The 21223-nt window shown below is 52.7% G+C and overlaps 1 protein-coding gene across 1 annotated transcript; it reads right to left on the bottom strand.

Annotated features, from left to right (window-relative positions):
- Positions 1–7051: 7051 nt before the first annotated feature.
- Mst1r (macrophage stimulating 1 receptor) lies at positions 7052–20019 on the bottom strand. Its single transcript, XM_048334901.1, has 20 exons — positions 18604–20019; positions 15697–15885; positions 15483–15611; positions 14861–15031; positions 14209–14369; positions 13692–13857; positions 13449–13585; positions 12691–12852; positions 12502–12595; positions 12149–12358; positions 11676–11822; positions 11426–11591; positions 11133–11234; positions 10857–11060; positions 9815–9895; positions 9544–9725; positions 9323–9432; positions 8902–9067; positions 8371–8507; positions 7052–7686 (listed from the first exon to the last, which is right to left on the bottom strand). The coding sequence occupies exons 1-20, from the start codon at positions 19825–19827 to the stop codon at positions 7431–7433; spliced, it is 4194 nt and encodes a 1397-aa protein (XP_048190858.1). The 5' UTR covers positions 19828–20019; the 3' UTR covers positions 7052–7430.
- Between the last annotated feature and the right edge of the window lie 1204 nt (positions 20020–21223).

Here is a 21223-nt window from a genome sequence, read left to right as displayed (position 1 = left end):
CCAAGAAGGATATAGCTTCATGAGCTCTAAGGCATCGGGAAATTTAAATAACAGATGTTTAAACAACCTTCCTTGCAAGCCGGCAGTGCAGTGACCCCTCTGCTGTGATGTGTTGCAGCTTAAAAATAGCCCACAATGAACCGCTCTGAGCCCCAATTGACTCAAGCTTACGTAACTCTGCGTGAAAGATAGCCAGCCGCACCAAGCCAGAGGGAGGGCATCCATAGGCAGAGCGGCCCTGGTTGCTGTGCACAGCTGTCTTTAGGGGCTGGATGAGCTCTTGGCTCCCCCTCCATTCCCCCCAGGGAGCAACCCTCCCTTCCAGGATCTGGCATGGGTGGGGTTGGGGGTGGGGGGGAAGGAGAGGGGGGATGTGAGGTACTGCCAGAAGCCTATATTGCTTCAGGACTGCCAGGAAGAGATTTCCATCCATAACCTGCAGAGGGAATGTGAGAAGAATTATCCTCCTTCAAGGACCCCAGAGGACCCAGGCCCAACGACTTAAAAATAGACGGCTGGAGCCAGGCAGCCGTGCCTCACGCCTGTCATCCTAGCTACTCAGGAGGCTGAGATCTGAGAACTGTGATTCGACATAGCTGCGGCAGGAAAGTCTGTGAGACTCTAATCCCTAATTAGCTCACCCCAAATTGGAAAGTGGAGCTGTGGCTCCAATGGTAGAGCACTAGCTTTGAGCAAAAAAAGCTCAGGGACAGGGCCCAGACTGTGAGTTCAAGCCCCAGAGTGGGCACGAAAACAATATGATTAGGTGGAGGATTAGGATACTGTCATATCAGAGTAACTGCTCAAAGGGTTCATTTCACACTTTGAAGAGAGGCTTCCTAGTTTGGCCAGATATATCAGTGAGACAAGTTCTCCTCCTCCTCTTCCTCTTCTTCTTCCTCCTCCTCCTCCTCCTCCTCCTCCTCCTCCTCCTCCTCCTCCTCCTCCTCCTCCTCCTCCTCCTCCTCTTCCTCCTCCTCCTTCTCCTCCTCCTCCTCCTCCTCCTTCTCCTCCTCCTCCTCCTCCTCCTCCTCCTCCTCCTCCTCCTCCTCCTGCCAGTCCTGGGGTTTGAACTCAGGGCCTAGACACTGTCCCTGAGCTTCTTGTGCTCAAGGCTAGTAGCACTCTACCTCTTGAGCCACAGAACCACTTCCAGCCTTTTCTGTGTATGTGGTACTGAGGAATGGAACCCAGGGCTTCCTGCATGCTAGGCAAACTACCACTAAGCCATATTCCCAGCCCAAGCAAGACTAATTCTTGACCACAGTGTTCACTGCTATTGAAGTGAGGAGGCTGAGTTGAAGTAACTTCTCACAGCCATTCTGGTGCTTTGCTGGGTGAAGGGGTTTTCCACCCAGCACTGAAAAGCCTAGAGGTGAGAGGGGCCATTCATTGAATTGAAGACGGCATGCTGTTTAGCCTTAAGAGCGCTTTTGCTACACAGAGAACGCTGGCCTTCGATTTTTCCTAAATGGTTCGATTCACTCACCTCAGAGGCTGTCCCCCTATATGGAAAGGTTGAGGTGTATCTTTCCTAGATGGAAAAGGTCTGCTGGTACCTGAGCTACTTTCTAGATAGTTTTGAAAGTTCTGCTGACACCTGAGTATTTCCATATGTGGTCTGCTTTTGTGAAGGCTTGGTCTCTACCCCAAGCATGTGGTTTTTGTCTTTAAAGGCTTTGTGCTAGCTCTGTTCTGGCCTGCAGGTCTTTGAGACAGGAGTCTACCCAAAGCTGCTGGGTCTCCCAGAAAGACTCTCAATTAGACCTCTTAAAATGTGGCTTGCTGGGCTGGGAATATGGCCTAGTGGCAAGAGTGCTTGCCTCATACATGAGGCCCTGGGTTCGATTCCCCAGCACCACATATATAGAAAATGGCCAGAAGTGGAGCTGTGGCTCAAGTGGCAGAGTGCTAGCCTTGAGCAAAAGGAAGCCAGGGACAGTGCTCAGGCCCTGAGTCCAAGGCCCAGGACTGGCAAAAAAAAAAAAAATGTGGCTTGCTGATTGAGATACCTTACAACACTATGGAGTCTAGTGGTGGAGACAGCTCCTTTGGGACCGCTAATACTCTGTGGTCCAGGCTGCAACATCCCAAGAGGAACTTGCGGCACAAGGGCGGGTACACTGGCTTTAAAACTAATTGATATTGGCCACTAACTGCTCTTATCACCTCCACCCCCCCTCCAATCTTTCCTGATGGTTCCCTGGTCCCCAATGCATAGTACATAACTGGCCACAGAAGTATCCATGTGGGTACTGATGGCTCACATCTATAATCCTAGCACCACAGGAGGCTGAGTCAACTGGGGCCTCAGAGCCAGCCTGGTCAGTCCAATCAGTGAGACTTCTCAATTAACCAGCAAAAAGCTAGCAGTGAACGTATGACTCAAGTGGTAGAGCTGTAGCCATGAGCAAAAAATATGCTTGAGAACAAAAAGCCTAGTAGACACACACACACACACACACACACACACACACGTATGTAAGTGAAAGAAATGGAAGGACCTGGGGGGAAAAAATCCTAAGTGAATAAGTAAGTCAGGCCAAGAGGGCTAGGAATGTGGCTTAGTGGTAGAGTGCTTGCCTAGCATGCATGAAGCCCTGGGTTCGATTCCTCAGCACCACAGACACAGAAAAGGCCAGAAGTGGGACTGTGGCTCAAGTGGTAGAGTGCTAGCCTTGAGCAAAAAAGAAGCTAGGGACAGAGCCCAGGCCCTGAATTCAAGCCCCAGGACTGGCAAAAAATAAAATAAAATAAATAAGTGAGGCCAAGAGAGATTTAAAAAATTCATGTTTTCTTTCATATGTGGAAGCTAAAGTTAATTTAGTAAAACACTTGGGGGTGGTATGTAGGTATACATAAACATATTAACCAAAATATGTTAGCTTCAGGGGGAGAATGCAAACGGTGTAATTCCTTTGAAGTGAGGACACTGAGTCTAAGTAATGTCATCTTGTTCTCACAAGGTGCCTTGTTGGGTGGAGGGAGCTCTCCACTCAGGGCTGAAAAGCCTAGAGGTGAGAGAAGCCATCCACTGAACTGCAAATGTCTAGCTCAAGGTGAGCTAGAAGAGCTCAGCTTCAGAGAAATGCAGATGTCATGCTCTTTAGCCTTAGGAGAGTGAGCTTTGCATAGGGAATGCTCTGATTTTGCCTTGATTCTCCCTAAATGGTTTCATTCACTCGCCCCCTGAGGCTATCTCCCTAAGTGGAAAATCTGGGATGTATCCCTTATATAGGAGGCTTAAGCTGACTACTGAGCTACTTCCCAACATGGAGATTTCTGTCCCTGAGCTACTTCCTGATAAGCTCTGCCTGTGTTGGGCTTTGGTGTTCCATCCAAGCATGTGTTTTTGGTTGTTGTTTGTTTGTTTTTGTTGCCAGTCCTGGGGCGTGGACTCAGGGCCTGAGCACTGTCCCTGGCTTCTTTTTTGCTCAAGGCTAGCACTCTGCCACTTGAGCCACAGTGCCACTTCCTGCTTTTTTCTATATATGTGGTGCTGAGGAATCGAACCCAGGGCTTCATGTATATGAGGTGAGCACTTTACCACTAGGCCATATTCCCAGCTCCTCAAGCATGTGTTTTAAAAGCTTTGTCTGAGCTCTCTTCGGGGCTGCTGGTCTTTGAGACAGGAACTCACCTGTAGCCACTGGCTTTCTAATAAAGACTCCCCATTGGACCTCTCAAAATGTGGCTTCCCTGTTGTCCTGCGACTGAGATACCTTACAACACTTGAACGACTTCACAGTTCTACAAATTAAACTCCAGGAAATGGGGACTCAAAGGGGGTCAAGGGGCAGACAAATGAAGAGAGGAAGATGGCGGGGGTGGGGGAGAGAATGCAGTCATAAAATTCAATGCATATAACTAAAAATGAAGAAAACTGAGGGAAAAGCTGGGGTGGGGAAGGATGGGGAAAATGATGAAAGGGATGATATTGATCAAGGTGCATTGTGTTCATCAACTATTTTATTGAATGGAAACGTCTTTGTACAACTACTTAAAGATTATGTATGTATATGCGTATTAGAATGTGTGCAAATGGCTAGACTAACTTGAAGGAGAGTAGCCCTGGCACTGCGAGTTCTGGCTCTCATTGGTCCCTCTGCTTCTGCCCATACTGAGCCCCACTAAGGAATTAGCAACTTCTGTCAGTTTCTACCAACTGAGCTCAAAGAAGGAACCACCATGGGCCTGGCCCTTGAGCGCCCATGGAACCACCAAGAGGCTGGGCATGGAATGGGGTGATATACAGAGCCCTCAGAAGTGATCCCAGAGATATGTGGGCTCCCTGGGAACATTCTCTTGAAGGGCTAAGGCTGAGGCATAATGGAAATCTCAAGCCAGACTCCTGGTGCTTTATCAAAGCAGGTCAGTCCATCCTGTGCATGCCTTCCAGGTGCCAGACAACAGTGACACCAATGGGCAGTCAGGAGGCTGTGACTCATCTGCTGTTTCCTCAGCCCCAGCTCCCACCCTGGCCTCTTCATCTTTGCCGGCATCTGCTTGCCTCGAGTCCCGCCGGGCCGCGATGGAGAGACGCAAGCCAAAGGGGGTTGGTGCTTGTTCTCCATAGCTCTTAGAAGACTGGGCTTGCAGAGGCCTAAGAGAAACCTCTTCCTGCTCCACCCCAATCTGGTGGCAGGCCTAGGGCCCAACACAATCACTGGTAACTTTCCCTTGCACTGGGCATCCATACCATACCAGGAAAAAGGCAGTCCAGCCTTCCCCAATCTTAAGAGACTGCTCAGAACCTTTGGGTCGGGGCTAGGAATATGGCCTACTGGCAAGAGTGCTTGCCTCATATACATGAAGCCCTGGGTTCGATTCCTCAGCACCACATATGTAGAAAAAAAGCTGTAAGTAGAGCTGTGGCTCAAGTGGTAGAGTGCTAGCCTTGAACAAAAAGAAGCCAGGGACAGTGCTCAGGCCCTGAGTTCCAAGCCCCAGGACTGGCAAAACAAAACAGGTCTCTCTGGGTCCCTCTGGCCCCTCTGGGGGCCTAGAACTGACTCTCCCTACCTACTCTCTCTACCTGTCCTCTCTGGCTCAGTAACCAATCTGAAATCCTACTACAGTCCTAGCTCCTGACACTTCAGAGAGACTTGGGACTGGAGCTTGGAAGGTGGGGGGGCAGGGGAAGTACAGAGATGGACATAATCTAGGAAAGCAACAATCTAGGACCCCCCTGAAGAACCTGCCTAACTGGAACCTCTCCCTGGAGAATTCTAGCTTTGGGAAGCCATTGGTTCAGAAAGGCATGTTGGCAGGGTTAACTGGCACTTCCAAAAGGACTTATTTCCCCTCTATAAGGGAGGGGGGCGTTATCTGGCTTGGAGGGAAATGTCAGCAACACTGATGTTCAGCTGAAGCTGTCACTGAGTAAAATCCCAGAAACAGGCCCAAACCTCCACATTCTAGCTGCAGAGGAAAACTGATACTCCCTGAGCCTGGAAACTCTCCCTTCCCTGAGACCCCTCTCCATGCTAAGCTTCTCTCCTCCTGTCCTCCTTTCCTAATCCCTTCTCTTGTGAACAGATGCGCCAATAGGGTAGGAGCTCCTAGGCCTGCTTATCACCCCACTTGGGGCTTAGAGTTTTCAAATAGGGTAAAAGGGGAAGGACTGCAAGTTTGGTTGCTAGAGACCTCTTTCCAGCCTCAGACAACACCACTGTCAGCCCTCTCACTCACGTGGACAAGGGGTTCGTAGCCAGGTGTGCAAGACCACAGTCATCTCTATGCTGTACTGACAGGCACCGGAGGTAGAGCGGTGAATAGACAATCTGTCTCGCTCACCTTCTGCTCACAGGCTCTTCTTCCACGTTGGCCCCCTGCCTTCCAACAGAAGTGTCGTTTATGCATTACCCACTTGTGGGCCGAGCCTCTGTCTGACTTGAGGTGACGGTGTGAGGCAGCGGTATGGGGTGCAAACAGCTCCCCACTGCTTAGCAGAGAGTCCTTGCTCCAGGTCTGTATAAGGGGCACAGATCTGGAGACTCATAGAGAAGACCTGTTCCTCCTTAGGGGAGAGCTGGGGGGGGGGGTCTTCCAATTAGAAAGATGGAGGCCACCGGCATCCCAAGTGAGGGCAAGTGAACAATGTAATTGATATACTGGGCCCAGGCACCCAAGCACTTCAGCTCCCGGCACCAGCAGGGCCCAGTTGCTTCTATAGCAGTCAGGGTGTGCAGAAGGGACAGGCGAGTGGGAAACCTTTCCTTACCCGGGAGACTGTGCTGCTCTGGCAACGATTGCACAGTGGCCTTGGTGAGTATAAATAGCTTGGGCAGTTGGCACTTCGATCTTGGCTCCTTGAAAGTGTGGAGCTGAGGCCTTGTGCTAGCTCCTCTCAAGGTTGCAGGCACCATGCTAGCAGGGTTGGAGAGCAGGCCTCCCCAGGCCCCAAGATGGGAGTGTCTATGTGATCCGGTGTACCACAGATGGAGAAAAAGGGTCTTGGAGACGCACTAGAGTTGTCTGGGGGAGTGAGGCAGGCAGCCTGAGCCAAGGAACAATCCATCCAGGTTGCTGAGCCCTTCTGTACTCAAACCTGATCTATGCAGCAGTCCCCAGAGCCCTATAATCTGATCTTGCCTGCCAACACTCTTAGAGCCTTCAGACTGACCCCAAGTGCTTCCCAGACACACGGCCTTTATACAAGTGCAGCTCACCCTGTTCAAAACTCTCTTTCCTCAAACTCTGCTTCTAGCAGATTCTCCCCACCTGCTGAGGTTTCAGCACAAATGTCACTTCCTAGACCCATACGGACGGTTCACACCTGTAATCTTAGCCACTCAGGAGACTGAAATATGCAGATCATGATTCAAGCCAGCCTAGGTGGGAAGGTCTGTGGAATTCTTATCTCCAAATAACCAGCCAAAAACCAGAAGTGGGAGTGTGGCTCAAGTGGTAGAACACCATCCTTGAGTTACAAAGCCAAGTGAGAACACCAGGCCCGGAGTTCAAGCCCCAATACTGACACACACAAACACACACACACATACACACTACACTTCTTGGGAAGCTTACTTCACCTTTGTAGTCACTTCTTTAATGTAAAGTAGTCCTCCATAGCCTCAAAGAGGCCTACTATCTTTTATAACATTTACATTTGAATGTTCTTATTTTAAAAATTGCTTCAAGGGGTAGTGTCTCCGTGGTCACTACCGAGTTCTCAATATTCAGCAGGCAGGGTACACAGCAGGCATTTCATAAATATATGCTACAAAAGAATCACCCACACTGGCTCATTCTGCGGCGTAAGAGAGTTCATGTCCCCTGTTCCCCTCTTAGGGCCTCTGAAGATTAAAGGGCAGAGACAAGATGGAGATCGATGTCCTCAGGCCTGGAAGGACCCAGAGGCCGCTGGGGGTTGGTAGCTCAAGGCTACGAGGCAGGTTCAGCCCCCATGGGCCTGCGTAGGCCTGAGGTCAAGTGGGCAGAGGTGGCTCTGAGTGAGGCCTTGGCTTGGATCCGCTCCTGTGTGTTGGTGAGGAATGAGGCGGTTCAGAAACCCCATTCATTTCATCCAAGGCGCTGGGGCCGAGGTTCACATAGGCTGCCGACAGCTGTACGTAGTGGTCGCCAAGCAGCGAGGCCACTACCTGCTCCATTTCCACCACTAGTGCACGGAAGGAAGGTCGTGCTGCTGGGTCTGTTTGCCAGCATCGCTGCATCACTTGGTACCTGGAAGAGGAAAGGGGAGGTCAGGGACGAGGTGTACCCCCTAAACCAGACATTCTGAGCTATCCACTTTAAACCCTTGTGGAGCCAAACAGGGATGAGCACATAGGACAAGGCTCCGCTCAATCAGGAGCTGAGTTGGGAATGTTGTTTTGGTCTTGCCTTCCCAAGTGGAGCCTGAGTTCAAGCCCCCAGGACACACACACACACACACACACACACACACACACACACACACACACACACACACACAGAATGAGGTATCTGAAACTAGATCTTGTTGGGGGAGAGGGGTAGGCCCTGATCAGGAAATGCAGAGGGGCTGGTGTGAGAGCTAATGGAATCTTTCTTTGCGGTTAAGTAAGTGGAAAAGATGGAAAACACCCCCCACCCCCCCCTGTTTAGCAAGAGTGTGTGGGAAATGAAAGCACTGGCCTCAACCCAGACTGAGTTAGAATGCTTGTTACCATGGAAACCGAGAGGCCTTCTCAGTAGCTTATCGTGCATGAGAGTGGGGAAACTGAGGCCCGGAGAAGATAACTTGCCTTGTTAACTCGAGGGTTCATCAAAATGCCATGCAAGAACTGTTTCCTATCCTTCCTTGATCTCCGGGAGAGCGGAGGAGGGGGGGCGGGGGTGGTGCGGGGTGCCCCTGCTCCTTCCCTACTGACAACTGCACATACTCACAGAGAGTTAGGACAATATTCAGGCTGGGGCAGACGACGACCTTTAGCCAGGAAGTGAATGAGGTCAAAAGGATCGATATGGGGATATGGTGGAGCACCCCGAGTCAGCAGTTCCCACAGCAACACACCAAAGGACCACTGGGAGAGGAGAGACATGAAGAGATTCATCTAGCACCCTGAATTGAGGGACTCCCTAAGTCCTGTCCCTCCTAGAATCCTTTAGCTAGAAACCCAGGCCCACTGTCTCTGCTCTGACCTCATTCCTACCATGCAAGTTGGGCCCCTCTGCCGCCCACCACCTCAGCCTGCCCAGAGTTTGGGCAGGGCAAGCCTTGGATTCTCTCTGAGGAACCCATGAGTTCAATGTCTTCTTTCCCTGGCAGGTATGAGATTCGACCGATCTCATATTTGGACAAATGAGCAGCAGGGCTTGCTTAACCTGAAGAGTCACTGGGCTCAGCTCACGCAGAGATGAGGCCAAAACACGCTAGGAAGTGACAGCTAGGTGGACAGAGAGCAGGCAGAGCCTTACCACATCAGATTTGGTGGTGAATCTGTAGGTCTGAAGGCTTTCTAGGGCCATCCACTTGACAGGTAGACGAACATGTCGTTGCTGTCGAACACTGTAGTACTCCTTATCTAGGATGTCACGGGCCAGACCAAAGTCAGCGACTTTGACCACAAATGACTCATCCAGCCTAGGAGGAAAGAATCAGCCTTACAACTGGCTTCCATCAGGCTCGAAACACACTTGTTCTGGGCCCTTCCACAGTTCCACAGCTACCGCATCCCAGTCCAAACTTGGAGAGAGAGTAAACTGAGGCTCAAGAGACAAGAGGACATGCCAAGGATGGCCAAGTCTACAGTGGGTCCTTTTCTGACATATACTTGGGTACCTGTCTACCTTCACGACCTGCCCATTTGTTTCCAGCTCCTTCCAGCCAGCTACTCACATGCAATTCCTAGCAGCAAGGTCTCTGTGGACAAATTTCTGTTCTGCCAAGTACTCCATGCCACGGGCTACTTGCAAGCCAAAGCTGATGAGGTCCTTCACAGTGGGGTTCTGTGGACACGAGGGAACATGGGTGAGCAAGGGAAGGAGCAGCGGCTACCTCCCCCTCCACTCCCGCCCCTCCCTCCACCCCTGCCCACGGCCAGCGGAGCACCGACTGACCCTCTGAGGTGAACGGATGAACCGGAGCAGATCACCATGGCGCATGTAGGGTAACAGCACACTAGGCAGCCCCTCAGGTGGCAGCATGATACCAATGAGAGCCAGAACATTGGGGTGGTGCAGGCCCCGCATGAGCAGCCCCTCCTGAAGGAAGGCCTCTACCTCCTGTACCTCCGTGATGCCTGTAGGGCAGCATAACAACAAAAAAAACCATGACCCTTCCCGCCTGAGCTCCTCTGCCTGCCCACCCTACTTACGATGACCTACTTACGATTCAGTGACTTGATGGCACAGTGGATTTGATTCTGAGCTTCATCTGTATATTCTCCATGGTAGACGACTCCAAAGTGGCCTGGTAAGAACGAGAGGATGAGCGAGTTCAGGATTATATCACATCCCCTCATTGGCAACAGGACTTCAGACTTCTGAGCACCAAACGGGCCCATCTGACATTAAAAACAAATAGTAGCAGCAGGGTACAGTGACACACTCCTGTAATCCCAGTCTTTGAAAAGCAGAGATAGGAGGAGGATGAGTTTAACCCAGCCTGAGTTACACAGAGATCCAAAGTGGAAGGGAAGGGAAGAAGCTGGGTGCTTGTAATCCTAGCTACTCAGGAGTCTGAGATCTGAGGATCTCAGTTCAAAGCCAGCCCAGGCAAAAATAAAATCCATGTGACTCATTTCTTTTTACTTTTTTTTGTTGGTCATGGGGCTTAAACTCTGGGCCTGGGCACCATCCCTGAGCTCTTCAGCTCAAGGCTAGCACTCTACCAGTTTGAGCCATTTCTGGTTTTCTGGTAGTTAATTGGTGGTAAGAATCTTAGGGACTTTCTTTTTCCTAGCTGGCTTTGAACCACAATCCTCAGATCTCAGCCTCCTGAGTAGCTAGACTGACAGGCGTGAGCCACTGGTGCCCAGCTGCGACTCCTATTTCTAATTAGCAAAAAGCCAGAAGTAGAGGTGTAGCACAAGCAGTAGAGCAGAAGAAGGAAGAGGAGGGGGAGGAGGAAGAGAAGAAAGAGGAAAGGGAAGGATAGTAAAACAACCTAGCAGCCACACAACCCCAGAACTATTTGCAGACCTCCCATGCCTGCCTAATTCATTCCAGAACCCATTGAAAAATGTTTATCCTAACCCCACTTCACAAATGAGCACACAGAGGCTTAGTGGGGTTAAGTGGCACACTCAAGGTCACACAAGTTGGTCAGAAAGCCAGAGCAGAGTCTGGTCCCACCGTTCCTCAAGTCCCTGTCATCTTAGGACTGCATCTGGTCCCTAGCTCTCCCTCCTCTCCACGTGGCTCCTCCATACCTTTGCCAATGACTCGGTCACTGTGGGTGACTACCCGCTCGTAGGGAATCAGTACATCCTTGACTTTGGCCAGGAGTGCCTTGTCAAGGTCCTTGAGCTGGATAGACTCTGTCCGAAACAGTGGGACACAGGATCCATCCCTGTTATCTGAGAATTCTTCATGGGCTGGGGTGCTGGAGTCTTGACCACCAAGGGCAGAGAGAACTGTTGGGGAAAGGGAGTGAGAGGCTTGTGGGGAACAGGTGGCCCTAACTTTTAGTGTCTCCACCATCTCACCAAGGCCACTTGGGTCATCTGAGCTCGAGCGGAGCCTTGGTAGGAGCATAGCTCCAGCTGTCTGGTCCAAGGATGCCAAATCATCAAGGTTGGAAGAAAGTACTGTGAAAGCATAGTGCTGGTGATCAGCCTCATCATGTTCTGGGGGGGGCCCACCTCCCGCCCCCCCCCCCCATGCTAGGGATGTGTAGGAGATCTCCTTGCATCTTAGGCAGAGAGAGAAGGCAGTGGGGACTTGAAGATCCAAGGAGGGTAGGGGTAGAGGCTGAGTTGGGAAGAGCAAGAGAGCTCACCTAGCTGCTTCCGCCGCCACCGGTAGCTGAAAATCAGTGCAGTGGCCAATGCAGTCAGGAGCAGGACCAAGAGCAGCAGGACAACCAGGAGTGTTCTCGGTGGCAATCCCCCTGAGCCTGGCCGAACCACTTTACCCAAAATGTCACACCGGCCATCCACACAGACCTGGGAGCAGATGACAGCTCAGGCCCAGCCCCACAGACCCTTCAGCCCATCTTTCCCCCACGGAAGGCCAGTTAGACTGCCTACCTGCAGTGGAACACCCTCCTTGCCGAGTTGCAGGGAGGGCGGTAGCGGACAGACCACCACATCCCCGCGGAGCTCGTGCCGGCAAGTCTCACCACCCACCGTCACGTTCACACCGACACAGTCAGCCACAGCACCCAGCCCAACATACTGCAGAGACAATCACAAGGATCAACCACTCGTATACATATGGCCTAGTGGCAAGAGTGCTTGCCTCATATACATGCAGCCCTGGGTTCGATTCCCCAGCACCACATAGATAGAAAATGGCTAGAAGTGGCGCTGTGGCTCAAGTGGCAGAGTGCTAGCCTTGAGCGGGAAGAAGCCAGGGACAGTGCTCAGGCCCTGAGTCCAAGGCCCAGGACTGGCCAATAAATAAATAAATAAACAAGGATTAACCAGTGACCAGGCTCTCACCACTCCATCTTCCAGAACCCTCCCCCCAGCCTCCCCCTTCCCCATGCCCCTCCCCCTACCTCAAACTTAACAGCATACTCCTCAGGCTTCAGCGGGGCCAGTTCAGCACTGGGTGGAGTCGGTGGGGATAAGAAGCGAAAGCTAGGTAAGGTGAAGCCAGCAGCACCATCTCCCCAGACACTTAGATTTCCTGTCACCCATCCCCGAGGGCTTCGGACCACATATTCAGGCAGGCGGCACTGATTCTGCTCCGGATGCCAACCTGTGCACTGCGGGGACCCACAAGAGAGTAGTGAGGTCAGCGCCCGACCTGGAGGCTACACCCCCAGGCTTCACAGCCTAGCCTGGAGATGGGGGGGGTGGGGGGGGCTGGTTCAGCCTTCCTCCCCTCCGGCCAGCGCCCGGCACTCACCCTGTTCTCCACTGCTCTTTGCCCGTCGTGGAACGACAGCACTAGGTGCCACGCTGAAGTCAGATGCTGGCCACGGATGGTGACGTGGGAGCCACTGTGGAGGAGAGCCATGGTGATGGGTTTAGGATGCTTTCTGAAGCCACCTCCTCTATACCTCAGAGGCCCATGTGGATAAAGAGTAGAACTTACGAGTAGCCACAACTGGGATCGACTGCCAGTACCACAGGGTCTTCCCGATAATGGAAGGTCCAGGAGCCGGGCACCTCTGCACCCCCTACCTGCAGGTGAAGGGGGACGCTGGCAGTGGCAGCCCCAGGGGGCGTGGCACATATGATCTGCCCCTCACTGAGCCTGCGGGAATGAAGGGTTGAACTCAGGAGTACCCCCCCCACCTCCCTGCCCCCCCCAATAATGGCATGCTTCCTCCCTCCAAGGACTTGCTAATCCCAGCTACTACTTTCTCTATTGGTTGGCAGCCCTACCCAAGGGGCGGGGCTTAAGTGATTAGTTCAAATTCCCCCAAATAATATATGATAACTAGAAGGGCAAAGAGGGAGGGAACAGCTTCCCCACAGTCTTGGCTGGAGCCAGTGGATGGGTATGGTGGGCTTCCTTGCCTCCAGCCAGAGGGAACAGTGGGGCTTCTGGGAACTGTTCCCCCTACTGACCATATGACTAGGCCCTCTTCTGATAGGATCCAAGGCCCACCTGACGAGGCCCCTCAAGTGAGAGCAGAGGACAGGGAGTCATAGGGAAGAGGATGCTTGGATACCCCCCATCAAGGATCAGGAGGGCAAGGACCAAGTGGTACCAACAGGTTGCAAGTCCCGCAGGCGGCAGGCAGTAGGAGCTTTGGCCCAGAGTGACCTTAGTGGTACCAGGTAGTAGCCGGGTGGGGGGTGGGGATGACTCTGTGGCCTTCTGTCCCCTTTCCCGCTGGTACTTACCTTTCTAGCTGGCACTGAGTTCCATTGATCAGCACAGCCCAGCTGGTACCTACTGACAAATTCTGGCCATCCAAGGTGAGACGAGTACCTCCAGCCCGGGGGCCAAAGAGGGGACGCACTGCTAGCAGCACTGGCTCCTAAAGGGTGGAAGAGGCTTCGCTGGAACAAGCCCTCCACTCCAAACTCTTCTCTTCTTGAATTTCCCACCAGCCAAGGCCAACAGAGGGGGTAAAATGGCCTCACCATGAAAGAGAAGCCTCCCAGGACGGAGGTGCCATCTATCCGGAAGTGCCTTCCCGGAGGCATGTTAGTCACGATGAGGCTGACGTTGGTAGTCCCTGCTGCCTGAGTGCCCAAGGGTTCCAGCTCACATTCAAGTTCCTCTACAAAGTCTTTGCGAGGTACTGGGCTACAGCACCAGGGGGAACCCACAAAGTCAGGCAGGAATTGCAAAGGTCTAGCTGCACACTCACAGGGCTCCCCAGAGCCTGAGGATGGTAACCCTTCCACCCATGCCTTCTTGCACGGCAAGATGGATGGAGCAGGGTAGGGACTTAACACACCCAGTCTATGACTACACAGACCGGGAGTCACACATGCAGGGTTCAAGAGGGGCAAGAGCCATTCCCCCAGACAAAGCAGCCAGAGCCACACTGCTAGCTTGGCCTGTATCTCCCCGCCCTTCCCCTCTCTCAGCAAGCTGAGGACAGGGTCTTTCTCACAGGGAAGGAAATAGGGGGGGACGGGGTCTAGATTGTACCTGAGGTTTGAGGCATCCCTAGGCAGAAGCCGGCAAGGGCTTTGGCCCACAGTAACTTGGTGAGTTCCCTCAGATACCAGCCCAGCAGGGCGCAGGTGGAAGTTGGAGCCACACAAGGTCAGCCTCGTGGTTCCCCTTAAAGGTCCGCTGTGGGGGTGGAACTGAAGTGGGGCAAGCCAATAGCCTGAGTTCTTGGTGTGTGTTGACTTCTTTCGGCCCCATCTGCTTCCCTTGGAGCTCCTTGCCATACCTTCTTGCCTGCCTCTCCCACAAGTCATTCTGATCCACTTAATAATCCTCATTCAAGCATTTTCCTGCCTCTCAAATCTTGGTATGTGCCATCTCCTCCAACAAGAATGCTTTTTTTTTTTTTCTTGCCAGTCCTGGAGCTTCTTTTGCTCAAGGCTAGCACTCTACCACTTGAGCCATAGCACCACTTTCAGCTTTTTCTCTGTGTGTGGTACTGAGGAATCGAACCCGGGGCATCATGCATGCTAGGCAAACACTCTACCACTGAGCCACCTCCCCAGCCTCCTCTCCCCACCCCCCATGCTCTTCTTATGGCTACAGCGTTCTAGGCCTGAGGAAGACCTTGGTCAATATTTGTTGACCCCCTCACCCCAGGACCCGTGCCCTGGCAGGGAAGCTGTACCTCAGTGATCTCAGGTGGACAGTGGTCCTGTTGCCAGGAGTTAGGACATTCCTCCTGCCGGCCACACATGGTCCCACACCAGCCACAGCCCATAAAACGCTGCGCCCGCAGGCAACGCCAGCAGGTGAGAAAATGGTGGCAGCCAGGACCCCGGATAGGTACCTTGAAGACCTTAGGATGACAAATAGATGGCTTAGGAGTGAACAGAGGGAAGAAACACGGTCCCTTAGGCCCTGCTAGTCTCATTTTAGAACAGGAAGTGAGGGCTGGAAATATGGCCTAGTGACAAGACTGCTTGCCTCGTATACATGAAGCCCTGGGTTCGATTCCTCAGCACCACATATATAGAAAATGGCCAGAAGTGGCGCTGTGGCTCAAGTGGCAGAGTGCTAGCCTTGAGCAAAAAGAAGCCAGGGACAGCTCAGGCCCTGAATCCAAGCCCCAGGACTGGCAAAATAACAACAAAAAACAACAACAACAACAACAAAAACAGGAAGTGAGTCTCACACGTGTGCATCAGGTATCAGGTGATCTCACGCTTGAACATCAATATCTCCTTAGATTGAACTGGAAGGCTGGCGGTCCCACAACTCCCTTCCCAGAGAGAGCCTGCCCACCTTACCTGGTCCCCAGAGGCGAAGAATAGGTGGTCCCCGAGGCGACTGACATCTCGTTGAATGGGATGACCACTACTGCCCAGTGAGAAGTTGGACACATACAGCAAGTAGTTGAATGACCTGGCTAGCTCCACCTGGGGGACAAAAAAAAAAAAAGAGCCCAATGGGGCATGGAGACAGGAATGCAAGGCTGGTGGGGTTATGGAGTGAGGAACCTACCTGCAGGATACGCCCATCCACGGTGCCCATGTGGGCCACTGTGACATTGCCAAGACGTGTCACATGCAGCGCCGTGACCTGCACCTGTCCCAACAGCCCGTTGAATAAGTCCACACGGGTGAAGCTGTGGCTGACCAACAGGGGAAAATGGTAGCAGCTAATGCGGGAGCTTGCGGCCTCCGAGACAGGCTGGGGGAGGCAAGAGAAAAGGCAATCAGGGTTCATCTCTGTGCATTGAACCCTTTGGGGGATTTTTTACGATAATCATTACAACCCAAGCTCTGACTCCTTACATGGCCTGACTAAAGAACTGAACCTTTCTTTCTTTTTTCTTCTTTTTTTGAGACAAGGCCTCTCTTTCTAGTCTAGGTCTTGAACTCCTGATCCTCCTGCCTCAGCCTCTTCATTTAGTCTCACAGACCTGACTTGATTCCATTCTCATTCATCTGGAAACAAATTCGCTTGTCAGCCTTCAAGACAGCTCCTGGAGATGATGAACCAAGTTAGAAATCTGTGCTCTTAATCAATCTTCTTAATCAGAGCCCTCTCCTGCCCCCTCTTGGTCAGTCTCTGCCCCTGCATGTGTGCTCCAGTGATTGGTTTATTGGCCAACAAGATTGGTAACTTGGTTCATCCGGAGGCTTCAAAGTTCCCCCTGAATTTCCAGCTGTTACCTATTTCTGCCTCATGTACAAAAGAGATCCACTAAAGGCCTATGGTCTGGGTGTCTCCCAAGGGACTGGGAGATAGCAAGAGGGTGTTGGGGGGGGGGAGCTACATTTCCAGGGAAGGACCATGGAAGTTCCTGGAAAAGTAAGAAGCTAGGCTATGAATTTAAGGTATTGGAATTGTGTGAGAGACACAGAAAATACTCAATAGCCAGCCTTAGAATTCTCCTGGCCATCCCTGAGGGCACTCTTTAAGGTCCCTCAAAGCCTTTATCAAAGCCACATAAAGTTAACCCACTCCTGATCTCAGTGGTGAACAGAACTGAAGATGGTAGAGCGGCCAGAGGAAGTACAAAGCTGGGTGTAGACACCCTATACACCCTGCGTTTGTATCCTATGTGGGTGGAGTCTGGGACTTTGTCTTCACTTGAAAGGACGGGGGGCCTGGCCCTGGCTGGAAGCCTGTTAGGTTCTTTTATCATGACTCAGGGACAGGTGGGGCTGTGGAGCCAAAAGAGAGGTGCTAACTTAACCAGGCCACACCCGTATAGACTTGCCTCTAGGTCCCAAGCACTTAGCTCCTATGCTGGACTTGGGGGAGCCAGTTCCTGAAGACACTCAAGTATACAATATCCTACCTAAGGCCCATATCCTACCTGAACCTATGGAAAATGAGCACCAGCCCCTGAACCAATCCCAATGAACACTCAGTGGGTGCTGAATGCCTGCAATCATTGAGCAAACACTGGCTCACACATCTCCCAAGGGCCAGACCCAGACTGTGGGCAGGACCCAAGATTAGTCCTCCTGGTGCCTGGCACTGACCCGTCTTGTTGGATATCTTCCAACCCACTGACTATTCACCAAGTTGGGAGAGGTTCTGACTCCCCAAAGGAAAGAAGATGAAACCAGGCAAGCCAGACCCAGATAAAGAGTCTACACCCCGAAGGCCTTTCAACCCACTTGTGTCAACTGAGGATGAAAGGCTAAACATCCCCACCTCCCCCTGGGTATAAATTCTTTCCCTCTGGGACACTGATAGGAGCAGAAAGGAGTCAGTGAAGAGGGTATCACAGAAAGACCCAGGGACTCCGAAAGCAGTGTCTGTGGGTCTGCTTGATGATTCAGGCCTCCTATTGCTTTACTGCTGTTACAACCCTAGGCCCTCTAGACAGCATCCTAAGAAAAAAGTCCTATTCGTTTCCATTTCCCCCTCTTGATACTAAGGCTGGACAGCTTACATAGGAGCTACTGGAAGGAAGGTAGGCTATGAGATCTCCTTATCAGTGCAGGCAGGGCCTTGGCTATAGTAGGAGAAAGTCTCAGATGGACTAAATCCAATCAGCCCTTCCGAGAGATCTTTACTCATCCCTAGATGTTTACAGCTGCTTGCTCAAGACTGGGGTGAGGCTCCCAGAATCCTTTGGAGCCAAGCTGCCTTCCTAACATGTCCCAGATCCTTTTGTAACCACTCCTACAGAAAAGGGGTTAGTAAAAGCCTAGGTCACGCAGGCTCCCCAATGAAGTCCTCAGACCTCCCTGGAAACCCCCTGGTAGGATATTCTCTGACAACTCCTTTCCCACCCACCCGCCGCCAACCCCCCCACAACCTTTGGAAAGCAGAACAAAACAAGTGCTCCCCATAAGGAAAGCAACATTTATGTTGGCAAGCAGCTGTGTGTTTATGTGCTTGTAAGCATCTGCCCGTATGTTTGTGCCTATGTATATACTTTTCTGAGTGTGTCTCTGGAGGTAGGGGCGGTAGGCAGATTGGATGGGATGCCCATTATCCAACCCAGAATTTGGGAGCTATGAGAGAGAGAGAGAGAGAGAGAGAGAGAGAGAGAGAGAGAGAGAGAGAGAGAGAGAGAGAGAGAGAGAATTATGTTGCAATTCTATCCTCACATAACCAGGGAAACAACAACAACAAAATCGGAAGCCATGATGACTGAGAGGGTAAAAGAGCAAAATAAGGTACCAAGAGGGGACAAGGCAGGCTGGAAGAGAAGCCTCTGGTGTGATTATTTCTTCCCCCTTGACTGATTTCTCACACTACCTCCTCAGCACTTAGGAATTAGGTAGAACCTTCTCCTTTCTGTCTGCCTGCCCTCCCTCCCCCCACTTAGGTCCCCTCCGAGGGAAGGAAAGCAGCAGCCTACATTCAGCCACAAGTAGCCCGGTTCAAAGGGTGGGGGGGGGGGTGAGGGGGTGGGGGGGGGTTGGAGGGCTTTCTGCTCACCAGGTTGGGGCAAAAACTGGGTGTCTGAAAGAAGTCAAGGCCTCGTGGGAGTCCAGAATGAGATGAGGACTCACAACAGTGCTCAGCCCCCTCATTGATCAAATTGTCTAGCAAGTAAATAGGGAAGGCACAGACAACAGATTTGGGGCCCGTTGTAGGGCCACCATCCTTGCCAGCCACAAAGACCCCAAAGAGGACCACACGGCCCTCTGGGATGCTGAGTTCAGCAGCCAGCTGGGCACCCACTGGAGCAGAGTGGGCCGCCTGGAGCACCGGGTAAGACTGTGCACCCTGGGAGGCCCTCCGACGCCTTTTAGGAGCAAAATAGCAGTCGAGAACCAGCTCACGGTAGTCACTTAGCTCCGGCTCCAAGGCATTCAGTCGTGCCAGGCGTGTTTGCAGGGCACCAGGAACGCTTGTCACGCTGATGGGTTGCACGGTCAGGAAGTAGACAAAGTCTCCAGCGTGGAAGCTGTGCACGTATTTGATCGGGTAAGAGGCCAGGTGCTTGGGCAGCACTGACAGGGCAGGAAAACCTGGTTGAAACCCAGAGGCATCCGCCTTGAGCCGTCGGATGGACACGGAGCGGGGACTGAAGCTGGAGGCCACCCGTGGGTCCAGGGAAGAGGCCACGTATAAGTAAGAGGCTTGGCCCTGTTCCACCAGGGTCACTTGGGTGCCCAGTGGGCTAGCCACACAGTCGGGGCAATCCTCGGGCCTGTTGTGGTGGGCTGAGAAGAGGCAGGCTGGTGTGGCCAGGCGCAGGGCTGTTCCTTCGGGCTCCATCTCATGCAGGAAGCAGCGGCCTTGGAGGCTCGATCCACAACTGATCAGCGCCGGAAGGCCAGGATCCACCACCAGCACCAGTGTGTCCGTGTCACTGGGTGGGCCAGGGGTACCCGGACCACAGGATGTACAGGTCTGGCAGCCGGGGTCCCCAACAGGGCCAGTGGCCAGGCTCTCCACAGGCTGCAGATCAGGTCCAAGCACATGGAGTCGATTGCGTGTGGCTACAAATACGGCACTCCCAATGTCACCATCCTCATAGGTCACCATGGCCTGCACGGGGCCGCCCAAGGAGAAACTGGGAACCACATAATTCACTTCAAAGTTGCGAGAGGCCGAATAAGGCATGCGCTGGCACTGCCAGTCCAAGCTCACCATGAACACCACCGGCAGCCCCAGCAGCAGACAGTATGGGGTGGGCGACAGGAGCAGCCCCATAGGGGGCCTGAGCTGAGGTGGCCCCTGGGGGGGGAGGGGGACGGGAATTCCCTGTGGGGTGCAGGCCCTCTGCTGTGAGCAGATCAGGGCTGGGATCCCTGTGAAGCAGCGATCAGGAAAGCTCCAGGCAGCCGATCCCCAATTCCCAGGCTGCTGGGATGACCACCCGGTTCCCCTGCCCTCGGGTCTGAGCACCTGATAGCGCCGCCGCCGGACACAGGACACTACGGCCGGCCGGGAGTGGAGCTGCCGCTTCCTCTGCCGTCTGTCCGGGCTGCCTGCCTGCCTCGATACAGCCAACCCCGCAGCTGGCCTGCTCTCCCGGAGCAAAGTCGACGGAAGGGAGCCGGGCCCCGCGGGTGCGGCCCGGCTCGGGCGGGGCCATGGGCGGAGCCAGGCCTTTCCCCAGGCTCTTGACTCTTTCCAACCCTGTGAAACTTGCCACTTCTTGGGCATCTATTTCTCAGCCCTCTGCAAGTGTGTGTGTGTGTGTGTGCCTTCATGCGTGAGTGTGTAGATGTGTGTCAGAGAGAGAGAGAGAAAGAGAGAGAGAGAGAGAGACCATGGAGAGAAGTGAGCAGGCCTATGATATCCCATCCCATTCTTAGGCAAGATAAGAAGGGTTCAGGGCAATCTGGCTCTTCTTGGGGAGTTGTTTACTAGTGGTACCCTCAGAAGCCTGTTTCCAGAGGGGGTCTAGAAGGTTCCAGCTGTGTGGGAAATGCGTAGGTCAGAGGGGAGATGTGGGGGTAGGGAGGGAATGGTGGAGGCCATCATTTTTCTATACATTTTTTTTGAGCAGTGTTGTGCCAAGTTGCAAGACCACCACCGAGAAGACCACCGAGACTCAGACATTCCGAAATGCAAAAGCAAGGCAAGGCTTTATTAAGCGAGCTGCAACTCGGGCCTTGTCCTACCCACCGACACAGCGGAGGTTAGGAGGGAGCCCCGAGCTGTGATTACACAGGGCTTATAAAAGCAAAGGAGAAGGTTACAACAATCAGGTGTTCAAGCAAGCAAGATTAGGACACAGGTACAAATCTGATTGGCTCAGGGTTCGATTCTAAAACGGGGTTCACGTGGTAAAATGGGGCCTGACTTCAAAGTCTGGCACTTCAGCAGCATCATAAAGGCTGAAGTATAGGGCTTGGCTTAAGAATCAGAGGCAGGGCTGGGAATATTTCCTAGTGGTAAAGTGCTCGCCTCGTATACTTGAAGCCCTGGGTTCGATTCCTCAGCACCACATACATAGAAAAAAGCGGGAAGTGGCGCTGTGGCTCAAGAGGTAGAGTGCTAATAGAGTGCTAGTCTTGAGCAAAAAGAAGCCAGGGACAGTGCTCAGGCCCTGAGTCCACGCCCCAGGACTGGTAGCAAAAACAAAACAAATAAACAACAA

The sequence above is a fragment of the Perognathus longimembris genome, chromosome 26 (genome assembly GCF_023159225.1).
Source record: "Perognathus longimembris pacificus isolate PPM17 chromosome 26, ASM2315922v1, whole genome shotgun sequence".
Classification (NCBI taxonomy): Eukaryota; Metazoa; Chordata; class Mammalia; order Rodentia; family Heteromyidae; genus Perognathus; species Perognathus longimembris.
This window is presented reverse-complemented; position numbering and strand designations above follow the sequence as displayed.

Bases quoted from the DNA above. Each gene is read 5' to 3' on its own strand.
- Mst1r (XM_048334901.1), bottom strand. From the start codon at position 19,827: ATGGGGCTGCTCCTGTCGCCCACCCCATACTGTCTGCTGCTGGGGCTG. The intron at 15,886-18,603 runs GTGAGCAGAAAG...TGCCTCCCCCAG, and splicing joins CCAGTTTTTGCCCCAACCTG to CCTGTCTCGGAGGCCGCAAG. The intron at 9,068-9,322 runs GTGAGTAGCTGG...CTTTCCTCCTAG, and splicing joins CTTGCTGCTAGGAATTGCAT to GCTGGATGAGTCATTTGTGG.